The sequence below is a fragment of the Lycorma delicatula genome, chromosome 2 (assembly GCF_047948215.1).
Source record: "Lycorma delicatula isolate Av1 chromosome 2, ASM4794821v1, whole genome shotgun sequence".
NCBI lineage: Eukaryota > Metazoa > Arthropoda > Insecta > Hemiptera > Fulgoridae > Lycorma > Lycorma delicatula.
Genome location: NC_134456.1, coordinates 6,597,079 through 6,618,434, shown reverse-complemented (window position 1 = coordinate 6,618,434; position 21,356 = coordinate 6,597,079). Strand labels below are relative to the sequence as shown.

General features: G+C 34.5%; 1 protein-coding gene across 1 annotated transcript in view; it reads left to right on the top strand.

Moving 5' to 3' along the window:
- The first annotated feature begins 764 nt into the window (after positions 1–764).
- Elp3 (elongator complex protein 3) overlaps positions 765–21,356 on the top strand; it is a 44,248-nt gene continuing 23,656 nt past the window's right edge. Inside the window, exons 1-5 of the mRNA XM_075358222.1 lie at positions 765–960; positions 11,034–11,281; positions 15,809–16,012; positions 18,439–18,593; positions 19,464–19,752. Coding sequence (XP_075214337.1) covers positions 939–960; positions 11,034–11,281; positions 15,809–16,012; positions 18,439–18,593; positions 19,464–19,752 — 918 coding nt within the window. The 5' untranslated portion in view covers positions 765–938. The remainder of the gene's footprint in view (positions 961–11,033; positions 11,282–15,808; positions 16,013–18,438; positions 18,594–19,463; positions 19,753–21,356) is intronic.

The window sequence follows — 21,356 nt, the reverse complement described above, 5'->3', positions numbered from 1 at the left end:
TCAATTAATCGCTATCGCGATTCCTAATGAAACTTTTAGTTTCTACTAACTTTTTTTTTTTTTTTTACAAACTTTTAGTTTCTACTAACTGTTAACATGTAAATGGAGTCAGTGTAGTTTTAGCACTCATACCTTCCGGTATTATTGTAGCTTCAGTTAACCAAATGTGGACCGGTAAAATCTGTTACTCATTCCGTGGAATTCCAGTAGCTGAGCCGCCTATTGGCGATCTTCGATTTAAGATTAGTCACATTTTCTTTACTGAAATATTCGTCATTTAGCGCAATCGCTGACTCGTTATAAAAGAATTACCGAGTTAAATATTAATCCTTGAAAATCTTAACTTTAAATATTTAATATTTTCATTAGTTACCTTTAATAAATTATATTAAGCAAACAAATATTAGTATCAAAATATAATTACAATTTGTAAAGATTTTTCAGAAATGGTGATGTATTAATTCCCAAGCATTTTCACGGAAAACATTGGAAAATCTGTTAAATAATTTAATAGAAGTCATTGAAATTTATACTTTTTCTTGAGTGAAACTTAGAAATTTGGATTTCATAAATATATGGAATTGAAACCTCTACATTTTAATTTTTCGCCCTGAAAACTACCCCAAAAAAAAGTACTTTTTGAAGTTTGTAAAAATTGCTATTAACGTTCGTGGTGGACAAAATTATACTCTCGTAAAATTTAATTCTTTGATGCACCATGCGAGTGCGCCACTTCACTGTATAGTTAACATAACCTATTTTTTGGACATTTACGTATGAATCTCGTTGTGAAGGAAATTTTACTGTTTAGGTTAAGTTTTATAGACTTTTGTATTTTAATATGACATAATAAAACGTATATACCGTAATACGAATGGTCTGTAGTAATACTTTATTGTGATTGATACGTTTTCAGTGGTTTCGATTAAACAACCAAAATGGTTAAAAATAATAAAAAAGGTAGGTTTGTGGATAGCTGAATTTAATTGCATTACATTTTTAACATTTAAACATATTTAAACTAATTTAATCTGATTTTATTATTCCCGTTTCTTTATTCTATTTTTTTAATCGGATATTTTAACTTTAAACCTTTCTATATCATATTGCATCATTTTACAACAACCAATTGTAATCAGGTAAAATGTATTTAATTAGTTAGTAATACCATAACAATAGCAGTTTTAAATACCTAATTGAACATTTATTGTTCAATGTAATAATTCGTTGTTTTTTTTATATTTTTCGAAATTCCCTTATAACTTATAACTTATTGACCTACCATATTTTGTTGTTATGGCTAGTTAAATAAAGTGTCAAATAGTGGACACATTTTATTGTAATTTAGTAAAGAAATAGTTTTTTTTTGTTAGTGTAATTTTGAAGTAGAAAATAATGCAGTTACTTATTTTAAATAGATTTATTAAATACTCTTTAATTATTTGTTAAAGGTTTTTTGTATGGAAGATTCAAATTAGGACCTTATTATTATTATTATTCAGTATGGATATTTTTGTTAATTAGGAATGGTTTATTTAACTACCTAAATAATAGATGTCGATTTTTGCACTAAAAATTTGTATTATATTACTCACTTAATTTCTATAAATAGTTATATATAATCTCACTATTTACATAGGCATAATGATTTTTTACTAAAAAATCATTATCCTATGTCAGAGTAGTTTGGAAGTGACCATTTTACTTTTATTTTTAAATATCTTATGCAGCCTATTACCAGAATGGTAAACAGTCTCCTTGGAAAATGCAAAATGAATACATTGTTAAAAGTTTTAATTTTCAAAATGTGCTCAATCTATCAGAAGCCCCTCGTTTTTGGCTTATATATCTGTTTTAAATTATAGTAAGAAAATAAAATTATCTATTAATCGGAAAGTTAACAGTTTTAAATAAAAAATTATGAGATCAGCTCGTTTCAGTTGTTTTTGCTTTAGTTTTTTCAATTTCTGGACCTTTTCCGTTAAGTGGCAGTATTTGCGTTTTGGTTGGGAATAGTGTAAATGCACGTTGTATAAGCTGGAATGACATCATTGTGGTATTTTGCCGGCAGCACATTTGGGTGGTATAAATTCCTTAATACATAAGAATTTGTTCAAATAAATCTTCATTTTAAAACTGCTGCCACCACATGTATTAAACCAAGTACGAATCGTATCATCGATTGGCTTGTTCCTGATTTTTGGCATCCACCCATATACTTTCAAGATTTGAGTTTGGGCTCAGGTTTGCGTATCAAGAAAATGTAATGTGTGATTAATTGTCTGGTGTACATAGTGCTACTGGAGAGCACCATTCACTACCCATTCATCTGACAAAACATTAGTCCATGGTGCAATGTATCATAAGATGATTGGCAACAAAGTTTCTGCAGATTTGTCTGGCACTGCTTTGAGACAACAGTGTATCGTTTCTCAGAAAATTCTGCCAAACATACATTGATGAGACAATACACTTCCTCCATTATATTTTCTCTTAGTGAAACAAGTTTTATCAATTTCATTCATATTAGGTCTGCCAATCGCCAACAGATAATTTTGTAAATTGTCTTTATACACCTCACACTTATAACTGTTCCAATTGTAACATATGTTGTGGTTCATTCCCAATTCTTTTCTTTTTCTGTTTAGCCTCTGGAACTACCACCATAAGGTATTAAAATCAGAGGATGATATGTATGAATGTTAATGAAGTGTAATCTTGTACAGTTTCATGTTGACCGTTCCTGAAATATGTGGTTAATTGAAACCCAACCACCATAGAACAACAGTATCCACAATCTAGTATTCAGTACCAATTCTTCTACACAGAATTTGATTAACAACATGTATTATTTATTCTAGCAGTAAATGAACAACACGACAGTTCAAAAATCTAACTGGGATTTGATGAGCCACAACTGTTTAGGCATAACAGACTTTTCTGGAACAAACCCAATGTTCTTTACCTCAAGTATATAATTTCATTTCATGCCCATTAGCACATAAGTGTAGATTGTGTAGAACACCTTTATTTTGCAAGAATTGAATTTCTATTTCATTATTGTGAAATGTGACCAGTCAATTGCAGTAAACTCATTTTAGCAATAAAATTACGGTTTTATGAAAATAATAACAATAAATGAAGGCTTCAGTTATGAATGATTTCTGAAAAATGGAATATTTAATACTCTGTTCATTTTAAGAGCTATCCTATTGTAAACAATTAGCGTGGCATTGTAATAGACTGTCTCAAAACTGTGTGTACAAATTGTATGTTTTCATTTGGTGTGACTGAATTGACTTATTTTCGAATTAATATATTGCTGCTATACTTAGTATATTTGTTGTTTGTTATACTTGTTGACAAAACACGATAAGACAAAGTATTATATAAATATTGGTGAGGATTAACAAATCAAGTCGCCAAACAAATTTAGTAATACATTACTGCACCAAGTAATCTTACTTGGTGCAATATAATTTCACTATTACAGAATAACAGGTAGGATAGCTCTTATGCTGATTGCTGTATAAATTAATAAATTACGGCGCAGGGACAGTAGTAGTGACCCACCATATGGTAATGATGTCATTCCATCCTGTACCAAGCACGTTATCACTATTCCCAACAAAATACAATTGCTTGTAGAAAATTCAGTTTGTATGGATAAGATCACAATTTTCTTTTTTTTTATAAAATCCATTTTTTAAAGGGATTATGGTACTTGTTCATGGTTAGTGGCTTCTTTAGATTAATATGTAACATTTTTATCTCAAAAAACTACATTTTTATAAAATTTATATTATTGATTAATTTGAGTACCCCTGATTATTAAAAATTTGGGTACATATTGGTTATACTGGACCCCTACTGTTACACGCTGATGTAAGTAATGTCAATACTTTTGAGGCATTCTTACATGAAATTCATGTCTACTGGCCATTTAAATAGGTAAAATATATATAATTTGTATATTTAACGTTAGTTAGATGAGGTTTGCGAGCAAAGCAAGTGTTATGTTGATATTTGTGCACGTTTCGTCATTACACAGAATCAACAATATCTAATCAAATGTAACCTACGCTCGCCAACCTCATCTGATTAACATTAAAAATAAAAATTATATACAGTAATAAGTTGTATGTATATAAGTTTTATCATGTCGAAATTACTAGAACCAAGTAAAACACAAAAAAAAACAATTGAATTTCCGTAGGAGTCCCGCATAACCGATAAGTACCAAAAATTGTTAATTTTTTATTATTTATACAAGCAGATGCTATAAGTGAAAATTAAGTAAGTAAAAAACTATACTAACAAAAATAATTTGGCTAGTACTCGGTAAGTAGTACTAGTAAAAATATTTATTTCCCAAATTTAAAGATGTAAATTACAGAACACATTCCTGTTTTGTAAAAAACTAACACATCTTCATTTGTTTTCCTTTTTTTTTAACTCAAATTATTTATATTCAAATAAATAAATAACCTTATTGGTTATAAGAATAATATTTGTATTTGAACTTAAAATACACAATGAAATAGACCAAAAATTAAAGTGAAACAATCCACTAAATAAAATTACTGTGTAATAGAATGGTGTACTTTTATTTCAGATTTAATTGTAGTAGTAGTAGTACTTTAACAAAATTTAAAGTGTGAATTGCATTACAGTACTTTTTATGCAACTTTGAAGGATAATTCCTTAAGTTAGTCAAAAAGATGGGATGAATGTGTATTATGTTGATAAGTCCATAAGCATTATTTTTCTATATAATCAGCAGTTCTTTTTTTATTCTCATTTTGGAATAATGTAAACCCCAAGTATAGCAATGAAATGGTTAAGAAGTAATTTTCAAACAAACATATTATCCAGCCTCCTGGATTATTAACATTATATAAAATGTGTTATGTTGTACCAAATTACTGCTCTTAATAGTTAAATTGGAATTACAGCTTTCATGGGGAGTTATTTTCTTGAAAATAGTCACAGATTTCTTAGGGCTGTTATGAACTGCTGTTTTCTGTTGGTTAGTGCAGACTTACAAGTTGTATATATTTTTTTTAATAATTAAAAAGGATATTTTATTACTGCTTATAATAATTTTTTTTGTAAATTATTATAAAAATAATACTGAAGATGGAACTAGCTAAATTACAATGGCTAATGAATCTCTGAAGAAGGCAGCAATATGTGAAAATTGGGCATTAGCAGAGCCAATCATAAAATTACACCGTTTAAAAATTTAATAGGGAAAATTTAGTTAACAATAGGATGATTACTCTACTGCTCAACTTGGCACATTGTCCATCTCCATTGTCAAGCATTCCTTAAGGTGATACAGCATATAAGAAAATCTAAAAAAATATTATTAATTTCTTTGAATTATTCCTTCTGTTTATCAACCTCTATAAATTTTTTAATTCGTTGTTAAAGGAGGTGAACGTCCAGACACTCTTAAGAAAAAATATGAATGAACAAATCATAAAAATCACATTAGGAATTTTAAGATTGCTATAATTGAATTGGACCGGTTGTTGAAGAAAATAAAAATTGGGAAAGTAGATCTTAGTTTGCCTAAGATTTTTTTATTTTTTATTTGCCATTTCTTCCACCACCGCCTCATTCGGTTGCTCTGAAGCATAAGACCGAATGTCTGTGCCACAAATCTAGTAATCTCAATAATAATGTGTGTGTTTCAAGGCCACTGAGCCTCGAAACAGTTTAGCGACCAGTATCCTAAATAGCTCCTAGAGCTTACCTAACAGCGTGAGCGGACTAAGCGCGGTGCCATACACCACCGGCTTATGTGTCCCAACCGCTCACTTGTCATATTTACTAAAATGGGTAGGCGCACTCCGTCAACTACTAAAAATATATATGATGTCCATAATAAAATTTATTTCGTGTAGGTAGCAATTCGCTGCCTCGCCTAAGTTGCTGAATGCCACCTAGGCATTCAGCGACCTAGGCTGAATATGCCTAGCGCTATAAAATGGTGGACAGTACCTGTCCCCATTTTATAGCGCTTGGAGCCATCATAATTGGCTGGTGGTCAGCCATACTCAGGGTTAGCTTCCCGCGGTAATAGTCTTTCCCTTAAGCAAACTACGGATGCCGGTTGAACAAAGCAACCGCATCTACGAACTCTTACACGGTCCGACAATGCGGCTCTCTCCACATTGACTTGCCGCTTGTGATGGCCAATTTTCCCCTTGACCTCTAAGTTACAGGGTGGCTCGGTCTCTGGCTCTCCCAAGAGTAGGGCAGTCAAATATCAGGTGTTCATTTGACTGGACCTCCCCACAGACGCACAGCTCATCAGCTGCCAGGCGGAACCGAAACAGATATTGGTTCAACTTAGCGTGGTTAGTGAGCACCCTGGCACCCGTTGCCCTTTAAAACCAGCTCGAGGCATACCATCCTCCCAAATCCTGTATAAACTTATACAAGGATCTTCCTTTAGTCGTGGTGTCCCATTTCAGCTGCCATGCTTCCATCGCGAGGCTCTGCAGCCTCTTCCGCAGGCGGGAAATTGGTCACTGAACGAAATTTAGATCCGGTGAATTGATCACTGTTCCGCTCCGTTACTGGTCCGGCTCGAAACCGCATCCCAAATACCTCGGCCTCCCGGACTCTTCGCAATTTCCACATGGCTGCCTGAACTATCAACACTAAATCGATTGGGAGAGCCTTTCCCAATGCGGTGGGAGCTTCGTAGGTGTTTGTTTTAAAAACACCAGTGCATACAATTAAGGCTCTGCGCTGGGCACTCCTTAAATTTTGAACAAGTGCTCTATTTATATCCAACCTATGCGCCCAAACGGGCGCCGCGTACGAGGTCATGCTTTCGAAGACAGCTCGGTACACCATGTACATATGACGGCCCGACAACCCATAGTCCTTCCGAGCAATCATCCTAAGTTTGTGCATCACTGAGACGGCCTCCGCCGCTACTTGTCTAATGTGGTTGCTAAACAGCAACTTTTCATCAAACAAAACACCTAGGTTCTTATGAACTCTAACTCCGCTGATTACACAGCCTTTACATTTAATATGGGGGTTGCGACTGTACGATAATTTGTCTGCACCCTTGAGAAGGATAAACTTCGTCTTTGGCACAGTAATCTTTAAATTTTGAATGTCCATCCAGTCCTCTGCTGTTGACAAGGCCGCCTGCGCCCGGTCTTCTAGCTGTGGTCGTGAATTACCACGAACTAAAATGAGACAGTCATCGGCGAAAGCTTGGCCCGTGACCCTTCTGGAAATGTCAGTCCCAGAAATCCGTCGAATACCAGGTTCCACAGCAGGGGACCGAGAACGGAACCTGCGGGCTTCTCCTGGTAACGAATTTTTCCCCAACTAGGTACGCATCCTTAAACAGAGCCGTACAATTAGACAAATAGTCACATACCATGGCCTGCAGGGCTACGGGAACATTGCGGCGTTCCAACTCATAGAGGACAGATCTTCAACCCAAGAAAGGGGAAATGCTGCCTCTATGTCTATAAAAATTGCCAAAACATATTTACAGTCTGCGCTTTCCACCTTGGCAAGAGCATGTAAGATTCAATCCTGGGTGCCAACCTCTTTCGTGAAGCCATACTGGCCTCGATTTAGAAAACATTTCACCTCAATGCTTTCCCAGAGCCGTTCCACAACTTGCCGATTACCCAGGCTGATAAGTCGATAACTGCCGACCTCACTAGGATCCTTTCCTGGTTTTAAGAGCACCCTCACCAAAGCCACGTTCCAACAAGTCGGGAAGCAGCCCCAGCTTAGGTACCTCGAGAACAGCCTGCCAAGCGGCTCTCTTATGACAGGCAGCAGATGCAATAATATATCCGGGTTAAGTTGGTCAATCCCCGGTGCCTTTTTCACTGCCATTCGAGAAACCACTCGGTCTATATCAACGGAATCCGCAGCCCGTACGCCAGGGAAGGGCATAGCCCCCGCTCTAATGACGATCTCTGCTTCACCCTCCGGAGCATCTGGAAACAGAGTATCCAGGAATGCCCGGTAAGTTATCACAGATGTTAAAGTGTAGTCACGACCACCAAACCCGCATCGAACACTGGAGAACACGTGCAATGGCTTTGGCCGGTAACATGATTTTGCGAACAGCCAGGAGTTGCGCTGCAACTCGCGCATTGAGTCTTGCCATAACATGAGTCTTCCTTGATGGGACGAACATACCCATTACGGACGCGCCCGTAGATCCGCAGACCTTCAACACGCACGTCATCAACGATAATCCCCGTTAGGGGACAACGCTGGTATCTTCCCCTAGCGCACCTAACTCTTGCGCGCAGCACGCTGAGGTCAGAGGACCACCACTTTTTCCTGGGTTTCCCCCCTGCGTTTAACAGACGGCTTCCCGGAAACAGGTGTCATGACGGCTTCAGGCACTCTCCAATCAGCGGACTGGCCACTACCAAAGGGTCTGTCCATTGGCCGAGGCCGCCGTAGGACTCTATCGCAGCCAGTCTTGATGCCCGACCGAATTGTTCAGCCATCAATTCCACCTCCTCCCTGTGCTCCATGCGTCATTCCAACTCCTGCAAGGCAGCTGCACACTCGCAGCCTGTCCTGATCCAGGCTCCTTAGGTTATAGCGACCCGAATCTGGAGCTCTTAGACCGCCTCCGTAAACGATCTCATAGGTTATAAGCCTATCATACTGACCTCGGGCCAGACAGTACAATTACTTGTACTTCGTACAAGTCGCCCTGCACCAAATTGTCGTCGATGTAACTTTCTCCCAGTTCAGAAGAGAAAGTTATTGGTTGTTCTGCGTCGTTAATCAAGTAAAGGTTCAAAGAACTGTTCGAGACCAGCGCCTCTGGGGTCAGTGAGTGGTGAACCCCAGGCGGGAGACTTGGCGTTAGCGTCCAGAGCAACCAGCACTCTGATGCCTGGGAGACCGTCCAGAATCCTGCCCAACTTCCCCAGCAAGTCATCGATACTTCATCCAAGCTGGAAGTATCCCGACACCAGTACGTCATCGAGCGTACCCCTCGTGATTCGCACAACGGTCAATTGCCCATCAGACCAATGGGGCATCCAGAAGACACCCAACGAATCTGAGCCAACCACGATCGCGGGGAGTGTACGTACCCCACGAGAATGAATAACATATACCCCGTGAAACCACCCCACCTACCCCCGACCTCGGGGAGGTTGTTCTCAAGGAGCCTCATGGCTTCACTGGTGGCCGCCCGGGAATGATGCAGGTTTAACTGCCACATACGCAGTCATTCGACATGGTGGAGTCTGTCCTCAAAGGCTTCCCCCAATTCAGGGATCACCATAAGCTGTATTCTTCATACCTCACACCTGAGCAATCTCATACGCCCTACACTACCTACCCTCAACCCGGTGTCCAGTATCACTGCCTTTCACCAAGGTACAGGCAGATGCAGACTTGGCAGGGCAATTGGCTGCCCTGTGCCCTGGAAGAGCACAGTGACCACACATCTCCGACTGCACTCTGTAGCAGAGAGAAGTGTGTCCAAAGCCCTGACACTTAAAGGATCGGGCAACCGATGTATATGTATATGGTTAACAACCCTACATGAGATCCACCTGAAAAACAGATGTCCATCAGCCACTTAGGCGAGGTCTATAAAACCCAGTGACTCTTTAGGGCTTCCTTCTTTCCCAGCTGCCGAACCACCTTGGTTTCCCTAAGGAAGTCCTCAACGGTCATATCCAAGGTAGGATTTTGACCGTGCACGGCCCTGAAGATTTCGGGCTGAAATGAAAGATGGGTCTTTTCCATTCTCTAAGAGAATAGAAAAGAAGTAGATGACACCCTTAAAAAAAAGTGTAGAGGGATGATTTGGTAGTTGCACAGGATTGAAGGGAATGGAAAAGGATGACAACTGTTAAATGTGAAGTATGATGCAGTGAAGGGGTTTTTACTTTCTAAAGAAATAAAACTGAATTAACTATTAAAAAATCTACATATAACTGAAAACTGGTATGTATAAATTAAAATATAGTTGTAGGTAACCTCAGCTTGAATTTTTTTTATAGAAAATAAAGTTACTTTTTTCTTCTGCTTTTTATGAAAATGGAATTCATTGATATTAATCTGTACAAATAAATGTATATAATTAATACCAAAGATGATTATGATATAAAGAATTTCTCTCAGTTAGTAAGTTTTATGTATACTGTACATAAGAGGTCTGTTCAGGAAATAACTGAACTTTGTTTTATTAATCTTAATTAATTTTACAGATTATTAAACTTCTCTCCCCTATTCACACACTTTTTCTACCGGTGTTACTGCTTTGCAAAGCAGTCCTGGATAACTTCGTTTGAAATGGCCTTTAAGGTCCTTGACAAATTTGCTGTAATATCATCAATAATCTCAAAACAACGTCCTTTCATCACTGATTTTAATTTCGGAAAGAAGAAAAAATCGCAAGTAGCTAGGTCGATGGTGTACAGAGGCTGAGAGAGGGCAATCATCTGATTTTTGGCACAAAACTGAGAAATTGACAAAGCTAAGTTTGCGGGTGCATTGTCATGGTGAAGAAACCATGAGGTGTTGTGCAATTTCTCTGAGAGTTAATCGGTGATTTGCTGCACCATATCATTGATTTTCTAAACATGGGTGTCATCAGTTGAAGTTGAAGGCTTTCCTGGTCATGGGTCATTTTCAATTGACCACTTTTAAACCATGAAAACCATTTGTAACATTGTGTACAACCCAGAACATCTTCTCTTGTTTCAAAGGTTGAAACGTTTCTGTGTAAGTTTTACCCACTTTCACACAAAATTTTATGTTGTATCATTGCTCCGGAAAATTGCACATTGCACTCAAATAACAATAACATGAAAACTAAACGAGATATCAACAATCCAAGAACATGAAGTTACAGGGGAAATTATGGAACACAATGCTGCCAACCGCATGTCACTAAATATTTCTGTTGCCACATAATTAAAAATGTTTGGTTATTTTCTGAACAGTCCTTGCATATTTTTTTCCTGAATTATATGTTAAAAATACTTTAATTTCAGATCTGGTTGATAAACTTAGCAGAGAGCAACGTACCATTATGACTATTACAGAAATCATACAACAGCTTTTAAAAGCTCATGAAGAGGGAAAAGATGTCAATTTAAATGCTTTAAAAACTAAAATATCCTCAAAGTTTGCCTTGGAAACATCACCTAGATTGGTTGACATTATTGCTGCTGTTCCAGTAGAATCAAGAAAAATATTGTATCCTAAGCTGAAAGCAAAACCTATTAGAACAGCTAGTGGGGTCAGTTTTAATGAATTCTTTTTTGTTTGTTTTTCAGTTTGTATTTAGCTTGTTATTAATTACATATTTTATATACAATTATACACATTGTATATTGTATAATTTACTATCTATTTATTATATAATATACAAGTATAATTGTGTATTGTAATATAGTATACAAATATAATCGTATATTGTATAACAGCTCCTCTGTTATGTATAAGAGACCTGAATTGCTTTATGACCTATGTATAGTGTTAGTGTCTCTGCCTATCATCTGGAAAATTCTGGATGAACTTTCATCCCAGCCAGGGTTGACAATTTTTCATACCTTATGAAGATTCATCTGCGATTAAGAAACAGTAATTAGCTTTTTATTATTGTGATAGTAGATATTGGCTTGTATTTTCTGCAGGAATAAATAAACATGATTTTTCCAAATTTTTCTGTAGGTTAGTTATTAATGAACTATATATTAAAATTATATTATGAATTTTATAGAAAGTTTGTAAAATAATAATTGGGGGTTTCAAACAGTCAAAGTTTTGGAATAGAGTATGATAGAAACATCAAGTATGTATTAAAATGAAGAGAAACTCTCAAAATATTTTACCAGTTCATTAGATTTTAATATGCATTCTTTAGTTTCCCTGCAGACATCAAAATTGTATTTAACATTTTGCAATGCACTTGAAAAAATATCCAATGTATTAGATTAAAAACATTTTCAGTGATCCATTCTTTTAAATGGTCCAAATTTCTTATTTGAACAGAAAATCTTGTGTTTTTACGTAAATCCACAGGGATAAGATCTAAAGACCATGGAGGCCAGGATATCCGTTCTCAACCAACTTATTAATGAGGAAGAGTTTTGTATACATAATATTATAAGATTGTAACAAAATATGGTGTGGCTCCATCTACTGGGATTTTGGACCACTGCATGTTTGAAACACTCATTATTTAACAGACACACTGTATACATTTATTTGTTTATATTACCAGTTTGTAATAGTATAGGCAGAAATTTAGAATCATGATATTCATGTACAACTCTGTATGCATGTGACCGAACAGGATATGTGGTGTTCCCACAAGCTTGATAACTGAATAATTTTAATTTTTATATTAAGCAATATTTCCATATATATATGTTTGTACCAATATATAAGTATATATTTTTGATTGTGGCAGAGTGGTAGTATCTTAGCCTTTAATTCACAGGTCCTGGGTTTGAATCTTGGTCAGACATAACTTTTTTTTTTTTTACAGTAAAAAAATTTCATTTCCAAATTTCACACACAAGCTTCAACCTTATATGGTGAAATCATTAAGTAAAAAAAAAAAAAAACCATCAACTGTTGAGCTGATGTGAATGATTCTTTTTTACAAATCTTTTTTATTGAAGTTTTAGGGTGGTTTTAATTGTAATTCTATTCTGATAACGTGACTGCGTATGGGTGCCTGGCATCTCTGCAGAGAATTGTTGACACACTGCCTCTGTACTGTGTTACTGTGTAACCAGCTATTAAATAAATATAATTAATAAATAACTCCATTTTTGCATAACCATTAATGGTTGTTAAACGGGATCATTTTGTATTTACAGCATTATATTTAGTGGAATAACATTTTGATTCACTCTGTGAATTCACATGCAGTGTGGATTCCTGTTAGTGAAAACTAAAAAGAGTGAATTTTATTTTTTTATTTCATTTATAAAAATTGGGTTTACTGTACCCAAAATATTAGCAGTTAAATATAAATTTTTATTGTCCCCAACTTTTTTTAGTTCTAGAGACAATTCTTTTGTAGTGAAACAATCCATGTGATGTATGTACAGGATCTGGCAGAAATTACTCCTGGATTGCCGATGGGCAATCCTGATATTAAACTCTGATAGAGCAAGGAGCTACACCATGAGAATAACGTACCATTTCAGCTGTAATCATAATATGGAGTATTGAACAGTGTTTGTTTGTTGTTTTAGACTTATTTTAAAAATGGTGATTCTGTCATCACAACACAGCAATTATTTGCATTCGCTTTAGATTATGTCAAAATTCTTTGGTTCATGATAGGAAAACCATACTGTTACGGGTATCAAATTTTAGAGCTACAGCTTCAGCTTAGAAGAATAAACCATCTGGTACACCTCACATTTGAACATCCCAGAAGAAAAAGAGTGAGACGGATCATTACACAATCCCCAAAATGTTCAGCTTTTAACTCACTGCTGCTTTGGGATTGTTAGATCAGACAGTAGGAAGAATTTTACACAAGAAATTGAAGTTTAAAGTGTCAAGATGATGGTCATACAGCAGCTAAGTGAATGAGGTTGGGTGAACCTCATTGCACTCTGCCAGGCTATTCTTCAAACTGTTCTAGCAAACTCTGTTGTGCTGTCAAGTGATGAAGCTCATTTTCATTTAATAGATTGTGTTAACAAACGGAATCTTTGGTACTGGGCAGAAAGTAATCTTTGACAGCTTCATAAGCATCCTCTCTACTCTGAATATGTCACTGTGTGGTTTATTCACATCAAGAGTTTGTAGATTTTGGAGTGATAGTTATGTAGTTTATTGAGGAGAGAATGTAGGATCATTATGTTGACATGGTAGGCAACTTTCTGCAATTAAACCTTAATGAACTTTGAGATCAAGCTGTACAGTTTCAATAAAATGGTGTTACCACTCAAAATTCACAAGACAAGATAGTGTCAGCTAGATAATATTTGTATTTTCTCAGAGCAATGTTTCCAGGGTGTCTAATCTCACAAGGTGACATTCCATGGCTTTCACTTTCACCCAACCTCATAGCATGTGATTTTTTTTCTCTTGGGACATCTGAAAGCTGAAGCCTTTCAACCTAATCATAGTTTAACCAATGATCTGAAAGCTGCTGACAACAAATTGCTCCAATTCACCATCCAAGTAATGTAGAACTGCGGTGAAGTTTATTTGTTTAAATAATAGAGGTCGACATATGTATGACATAATTTTTAAAACAAAGTAGAAAGTACGTTAAAAACAAATAGTAAAGATTACTTTTTTTGCATTATTAAATATAGATTTCTGTACCTTTTATGATGTTTATTTTGACCTTTTTTCAAAACTAGAAGCATTTATGCTAAACCTGTATATTTAAAGTTTTTCTGTAATTAATTTTTAAGATTCATTTTTATGTTACCATTTTATTATAGAAAACTAAACAAAAGGGCTTTTGCTTCAGTGCCATTTATTTGTTCCTATTATCTTTATTTGTGTGTGTTTTATAAATGAATAACCTCTTTAACAAAAAATGTAGTTTAAATGGCAGTTACCCTTTAACTGCCTAATCCAACTATACTCATTTACAGTGAACAGCGGTAATCAGACCAAACATAGGTTAACTTGATTAACCCATCGGGTTGGTCTAGTAGTGAACGCGTCTTCCCAAATCAGCTGATTTGGAAGTCGAGAGTTCCAGCGTTCAAGTCCTAGTAAAGCCAGTTATTTTTACACGGATTTGAATACTAGATCGTGGATACCGGTGTTCTTTGGTGGTTGGGTTTCAATTAAACACACATCTCAGGAATGGTTGAACTGAGAATGTACAAGATTACTACACTCATACATATCATCCTCATTCATCCTCTGAAGAATTATCTAAACGGTAGTTACCAGAGGCTAAACAGGAAAAAGAATGAAAAAGGTTAACTTGATTGCATTTTTCATCATGTTTGGTCTGATTGTACAGATATATGTAGTGGAAATGTGAACTGTTCACAAATTATATATACGGGTATAGTCCTGTGTATAAAATTTGTGACTTATAAATTTGCGAATATACAGCTATACACATTGTGTTGAACATAAAAGGCATAAATTACTCATTAGTTTATACTAAATGCATAAATTGGTAAAATAATGTGGAAGTTGTCTACACACCCTGCAGGAATTGAAGAAAAACATTACCAATGCCATCCAGGATATAGATAGTGAACAGCTAACAAGAGTAGTGCGTATAAGTAGATGGACATCATTTTCAAAATCTTTTGTAAATTATTATGTAAGTTTTTTCCAATAAACTATTATTTATAGACTAAACTAAGTGATGGGGCCTTTGTTAAGTTGAACACTTTATATATAAGGAAATTAAATTTTAAGTGAATGGTATTTATTGACTTCTCAATTATCAAAACAAAGAAAATTCAATTTTACACCCCCTCCCAATGCCTTATGAGTCCCCCGCCTATCACACCCGTGATTGAAAGTAATACCATACTTTTTTCAAAAATTCAATTAAATAAAAAAAGACTTTATTTGTGAAAATTAGAAGTAACAGAATATTTTGTACACGACTTATAAATTTTAAAAAACAGTATCTATTCCATCTTGCCAGAGCAGGTTTTTATGATTACATAATGCAAATGAATTTTAATAAAAGCATCAGGAAACAATTATTCTCATGAGTATTTTGTTAAAATAGTTTTTGAAGTTGGACTTTGTTTCTGAGGAATTCTGAGCGATTCAGTCCATTTACATATTTTATATTGTTTTATAGATAGCAGTTGTTGCTGTTATGTGTAAGCCTCATCGTTGCCCACACATTAATATGACTGGCAATATTTGTGTTTACTGCCCTGGAGGGCCAGATTCTGATTTTGAATACTCGACGCAGTCTTATACAGGTTATGAACCTACTTCAATGAGAGCCATTAGAGCAAGGTATAATCCTTATCTGCAAACAAGGCATCGTATAGAACAGGTAAGCTATACGATTTAGTAACAGCTTCTTCTCATTCAATCATATTTATGTATTAGTAACTTTTTTAAGTGTCATTGGATTGTTTGTGATAACTTAATACATGAGATTGGTTTTAATAATTTAACTTGTATTAGGGCATTACATATTTTGAAATCATATTATATACATCTATGTATTCACACAGATACATATATTTTAATGTATATGTGTATATGCCTGACAACATGGCCATATATGTATGGGAACATTGCCCCCACTTATTTTTGGTATACTTATATTTAATATATGGTCAGGCTTCCATATATTCTGAGGTAATAAATTACCCCGATAAGAAGGAATTTTTCTCTACTCATTCCTAATCAGACAAAAATAGGAGTCACCATTTTTATAGACCAGGACAATTTCTTTGCTATAGATTTTATTGCTTCAGCTGTCGCATCAATGTAAAGTCTTTTCACATGGAAAATCGGCCTTCATGAACCATGGGTATGTTCATCCATTATAACATTTTCTACTTGGGACCCAAGCCATTTCACAACATCCTTTCTTTTATCTGAGGGCTCTCTCACTCTAATGCCCATGGTGTCAGCATGTCCTTTCCTGACTGACAAGGTATCATCTGCAATATCTTTTCCTACTCTGCCCTTTGCCTGCTTTAAAAGATCAGTATAACCGACTCCTGGTTTCCTGACTGTCACCACCGACGTCGCTGGTCCTTAAATAATTTTCTTCCCAGATTCTCTCCCTGTTAGGTATGAGGGCCATTGCGTATTAGACTGGTCATTCCTCCTTGTCCAGTATTCTAGTATCTTACCAAACTTTTCCCCTGTACCATCACCAGAGAAAAAAACAATAAACAATCGTTTTCCACATAACTCAGTTTATAGAGCACCTTCACCATCTGGGCAACCATCTCTCATCCATTACAATTGTGACACTTGCCTTTATCATCATCTTCCAGGTAGAATATTGCAGTGTTGCATGAGTCTTTGAGAACTGTTCCTCCTGGTATGTTTGAGGTACCAGCCTCCACCCAATTCTAGGCGCTAGTCTTTGAATAGTACCCATGTGAGGGCTTTTTCTACCTTGATCCTTCAGTACAATAAAAACTCAAGCATTGTCTTCATTTGTGGTCAACGGGCCTCTTGTAATGTTCAAATCTCCTCCATAAGGTGGTCCATGTTGGTACTCTCCGCTGCATCACCTTCACTGCTTTCTCCTAATGCCCCGAGTTTTCTCTTTGAAACTCACCCAGCATCCCCCTCCATTTTCTCTAAGCCGACTTGGCTTCCTTCTACGCCTGGGTATTTGGTGGTGGAAATACCCAATAGACTGGCCCGGCACACCGATCTGATGTCCGTTTTATCTTCCGGCGAATTCGTAAAACCTTCTCTTCCATTTTTTCAAACCAGGATGTTGTTCTAATAATAAACGGGTGAGATACAACAGTATATTTAACAATAGCTTATTAGTTAAAGCTATCAAGCTAACAACACTTGATTCTTGTCTATTGAACTAAGCTACAGAAGTCCTTCATCAGACAATAACAAAAACAGTAGAAATTAATAAAATTATTTTCCAACAGTGTTTATCAGTTGAAGTTATAATTGTCCACTATCCACAATTGATAACAGTTGTAAATAACAATGCTATCTACTAAAGATAGAAACAACTCCCCAAGCAGTAAACAAGTCAACCTATTAACACACTACCACTCCCACTAACTTGCTACTGTAATCAGTTGACAACTATAAACCTTATTGCCAAAGGTAATAAAGATTCATTTATCCTTTTCTGAGTTTATTCATCCAGAATTCTTCTTTTTTATATATTGAGAATTTTAAAAATCCTTTTTTCTTCTCTAAACCAGATTATTTTTCTTTTTCTTTTTTCAAAATAATTAAAAATTTGTTTAGTTAATCTGCTTTTATTCATTCTCTACAGGTGTCCGTTAAATTTTTAATCTTATTTACTAATTTATAAAAATATTGTTTTCATATTTTGTACTATATATTTTTCTTAAAATTCTTTTTTCTATTTTGCTGATTATTATGAAAATGTCTACAAACAATCAGAATGCCCAAAAACTGTTTATTGGAGAATTTGTTTATGTTAAAGTATGTATAAAAATTTGCTATGTATAATTTATACATACTCAACATTGGTATCAAAAATAAAATTTTGGTGCTAACATTTTTTTATAAGTTTACAGTAATTATTTCATTTTTTTTTTTAATATTAATCATATGGTGAGAGAAAACAATAAATTACCAAAGACCCTGACTGATGTGTTGTAGTCGCATCCTGGGAAAATCTTTTTCACCCACTGTCTTATATAAAGGATTAAAAAATTGAAATTTTTTTTTTTTAGCTTAACTATTGTAGTTTTATTTAATTGAATTTAATTACTATTTTTTTGTTAACAGTTGCAGCAGTTAGGACATAGTGTGGATAAAGTTGAGTTTATTGTTATGGGTGGAACGTTTATGTCTTTACCTGAAGATTATAGAGATTATTTTATTAGAAATCTTCATGATGCCCTGTCTGGCCATACAAGCAACAATGTTGATGAAGCTGTAAAGTAAGTTATATAATGTTTTAAATAAAGTTTTGAACTTTTGGTTCAATATGTGATTCTATTCTGTCGGTCTATGAGTCAAGGACGGTATCAGACTATGTTATTGTTAGACAGAAATTTCAAAGCCACTACTATAGAATGTATTAAGGAGCAGATATAGATACTGGCAACTATCGAATAATGATAAAATATAAGTTGAAATTTAATAAACTATAGAAAAATTGAGATGTGGTAGAAGTTAATGTTTTAAGGGAAAATTTGAACGAAGCATAGAAGTTTTTACAAAGTTAGTTTTAGTGAAAAATGAATGAATAAATTTGAAAAAAGCAAATATTGAGGTAGTTAGGAAAATATTTAGTGGGAAAGTAACAGCTAGTAGAAAACCTGGAATAATGAAAAATATATGAGGCATATTTAATTAAAAGTAAGAGCTGAGAGAAAATGAATGGTATTAGTCCATTGTCAAGAAGGGGAATTCTATTTGAAAACAAGCAAGAGTAAAACATAAGTAATGAAACATTGTTTAGGTAAGGAAACATTATTTGAGCAACCTGAATTATATAAATGGATAAAAGTAATATTCTGAAGGAATAAGCTCAGTTTTAATTATGCACACTAATTAAATAAACAAATCACTGATAAAGATATTTCAAAATATAATTCAAGGTATCCAATAGAATAAAAACACTTGTGTTTCCAGTGAGAGTCTCAAGGGGGAACTTTGATTTGGAGCAAAGAGAGCTGAGATTGATAATTTTTTTTATAATTTTAACTTTATATTAAATTGTACTAAATTCAATTTAAGAATTGTTTTATATATAGTTTTCAATTATAAAAATGTGATTTTTTTTTTTTTAATTTTATAATTTTCAGATATTCTGAGAAGAGTAAAGTAAAGTGTATCGGTATTACAATAGAAACACGTCCAGATTATTGTTTAAGAAAACATTTATCTGATATGTTACGTTATGGTTGTACTAGATTGGAAATTGGTGTACAATCTGTTTACGAGGATGTAGCTCGTGATACAAATAGAGGTCATACAGTTCGTGCCGTGTGTGAATGTTTCAGCATGTCTAAAGATGCAGGTTTTAAAGTTGTTGCACATATGATGCCTGATCTACCTAATGTTGATTATGAAAGAGATATTGAACAGTTTATAGTAAGTATTGACTTTTTAGTCTGAGATAATGTAAAATAGAATTACATACAGATGATATCTTTAGCCTAAGAATTTTAGTGGATCAGCTACTGCTAGATTGTCATCTTATGTCTTACATTTAAAATATGTTCCTATCATGCTTACATTTATTTTCATGTCCTAGAAAAGGATACCGCTAATCAATATCTTTAAATTATTAAAACCAAAATGCCCAAAAATAAAAACAAGCATTAAAAAATCCATAAATTCAGCCAAAAATGTAAATTCTAAGTAGAACTCAATACAAATAAAGATTTCAAGAAGCAGCTTCTGTATTTTTACTGATATTTTCACCAGTACAAAAAGTACAGAATTTAGTTAAGAAGAAATACACTCCTAACTTGCAGGAAAAGTATACATTATTTCCTGAAGATTAGACCATTATTGTTGATATATTGATATTTAAGTTCTATTCTAGTAAGTGCCAGAATTCTGTAATTCTCAAAGCAGCATCACAGAAATATATCAAATGCTGTTGAGGCTCTCTCATCATTCATTATAAGCCTTAGATCGGACTCAAAGCTAGGAGTTCTTTATAGACTGTCAAAATAAACCTGTTTTATTGTAAAAAAAAAAACTTTTTAAAAACTTCTTTTTCATTAAAAATCATTTTCAAACATTAAAAGATATTTTAATGAATTTTTGAACAGAAGTTAATTGTTTTAATATCGGTTTGAATCCATTTTCTTAAACAAAATTTCAATTGTTAAGTATCAATAAGCCTCCATTTTTTTCTTGAAATATTAGTTCATTACAAAATTCCTTTGTCAACTTTTTGTTTGGCCTTTTCAGTGTGGCAACATTCTCTCACAGTCATATGTAGGATGAATTACTGTGCTTGCACTATAAATATTAATAATAATGTATGTTAAATTTTCTCTAAATCTTAAATGTTGTCCGTAAGTTGTTTATCAATTACTTTCAGTTAAAAAGTAACTGATAAACAGCTTAGTTATTCTACAGCTGTGATCTTCTTTATAGTTTTATTCAGCAAAACTGTTAAAAGTTAAATAATTTGATGATGATTGCTGTGTCTAGAAGTTGTGGACAAATGTTAGAATATGTGAGGGATATCTTTAAAGTAAAGACCACTGGGAAATTTTTCTCCTTAAGGTTGGCAAGCCTATCATTCACGGCCACGTTAGTAATGTACATACTGCATTGTTGTATGTAAGTTGTCACGTTGTAGTCTATTTGATTACATGTGAGTTATTACGTTATAAAATGAATAGGAAAATCGATGTTGCTGCCAACTGTGAAATACATGGAGTCCTAACTTTATTAAACCATCAAAACATTAAGCCGGCGGAAATTCATAGGCAATTGGTTGCTGTGTACAGTGATAATGTAACAAATGAAAGAAATGTCAGAAAATGGTGTGAAAGGTTTAGAAATAACAGAATTAATATGCATGATGAAGAATGTTGGGGAGGCCCTCGATAATCACCGAGAACTTGTTGAAACACATCGATGATGAAATCAGAAAAGATTGTTGCTCAACAGTTTCCGACCTGGCCCTTCTGTTTCCTGCTGTTTCAAAAGCTATTATTAGTTGCACTGTTCAT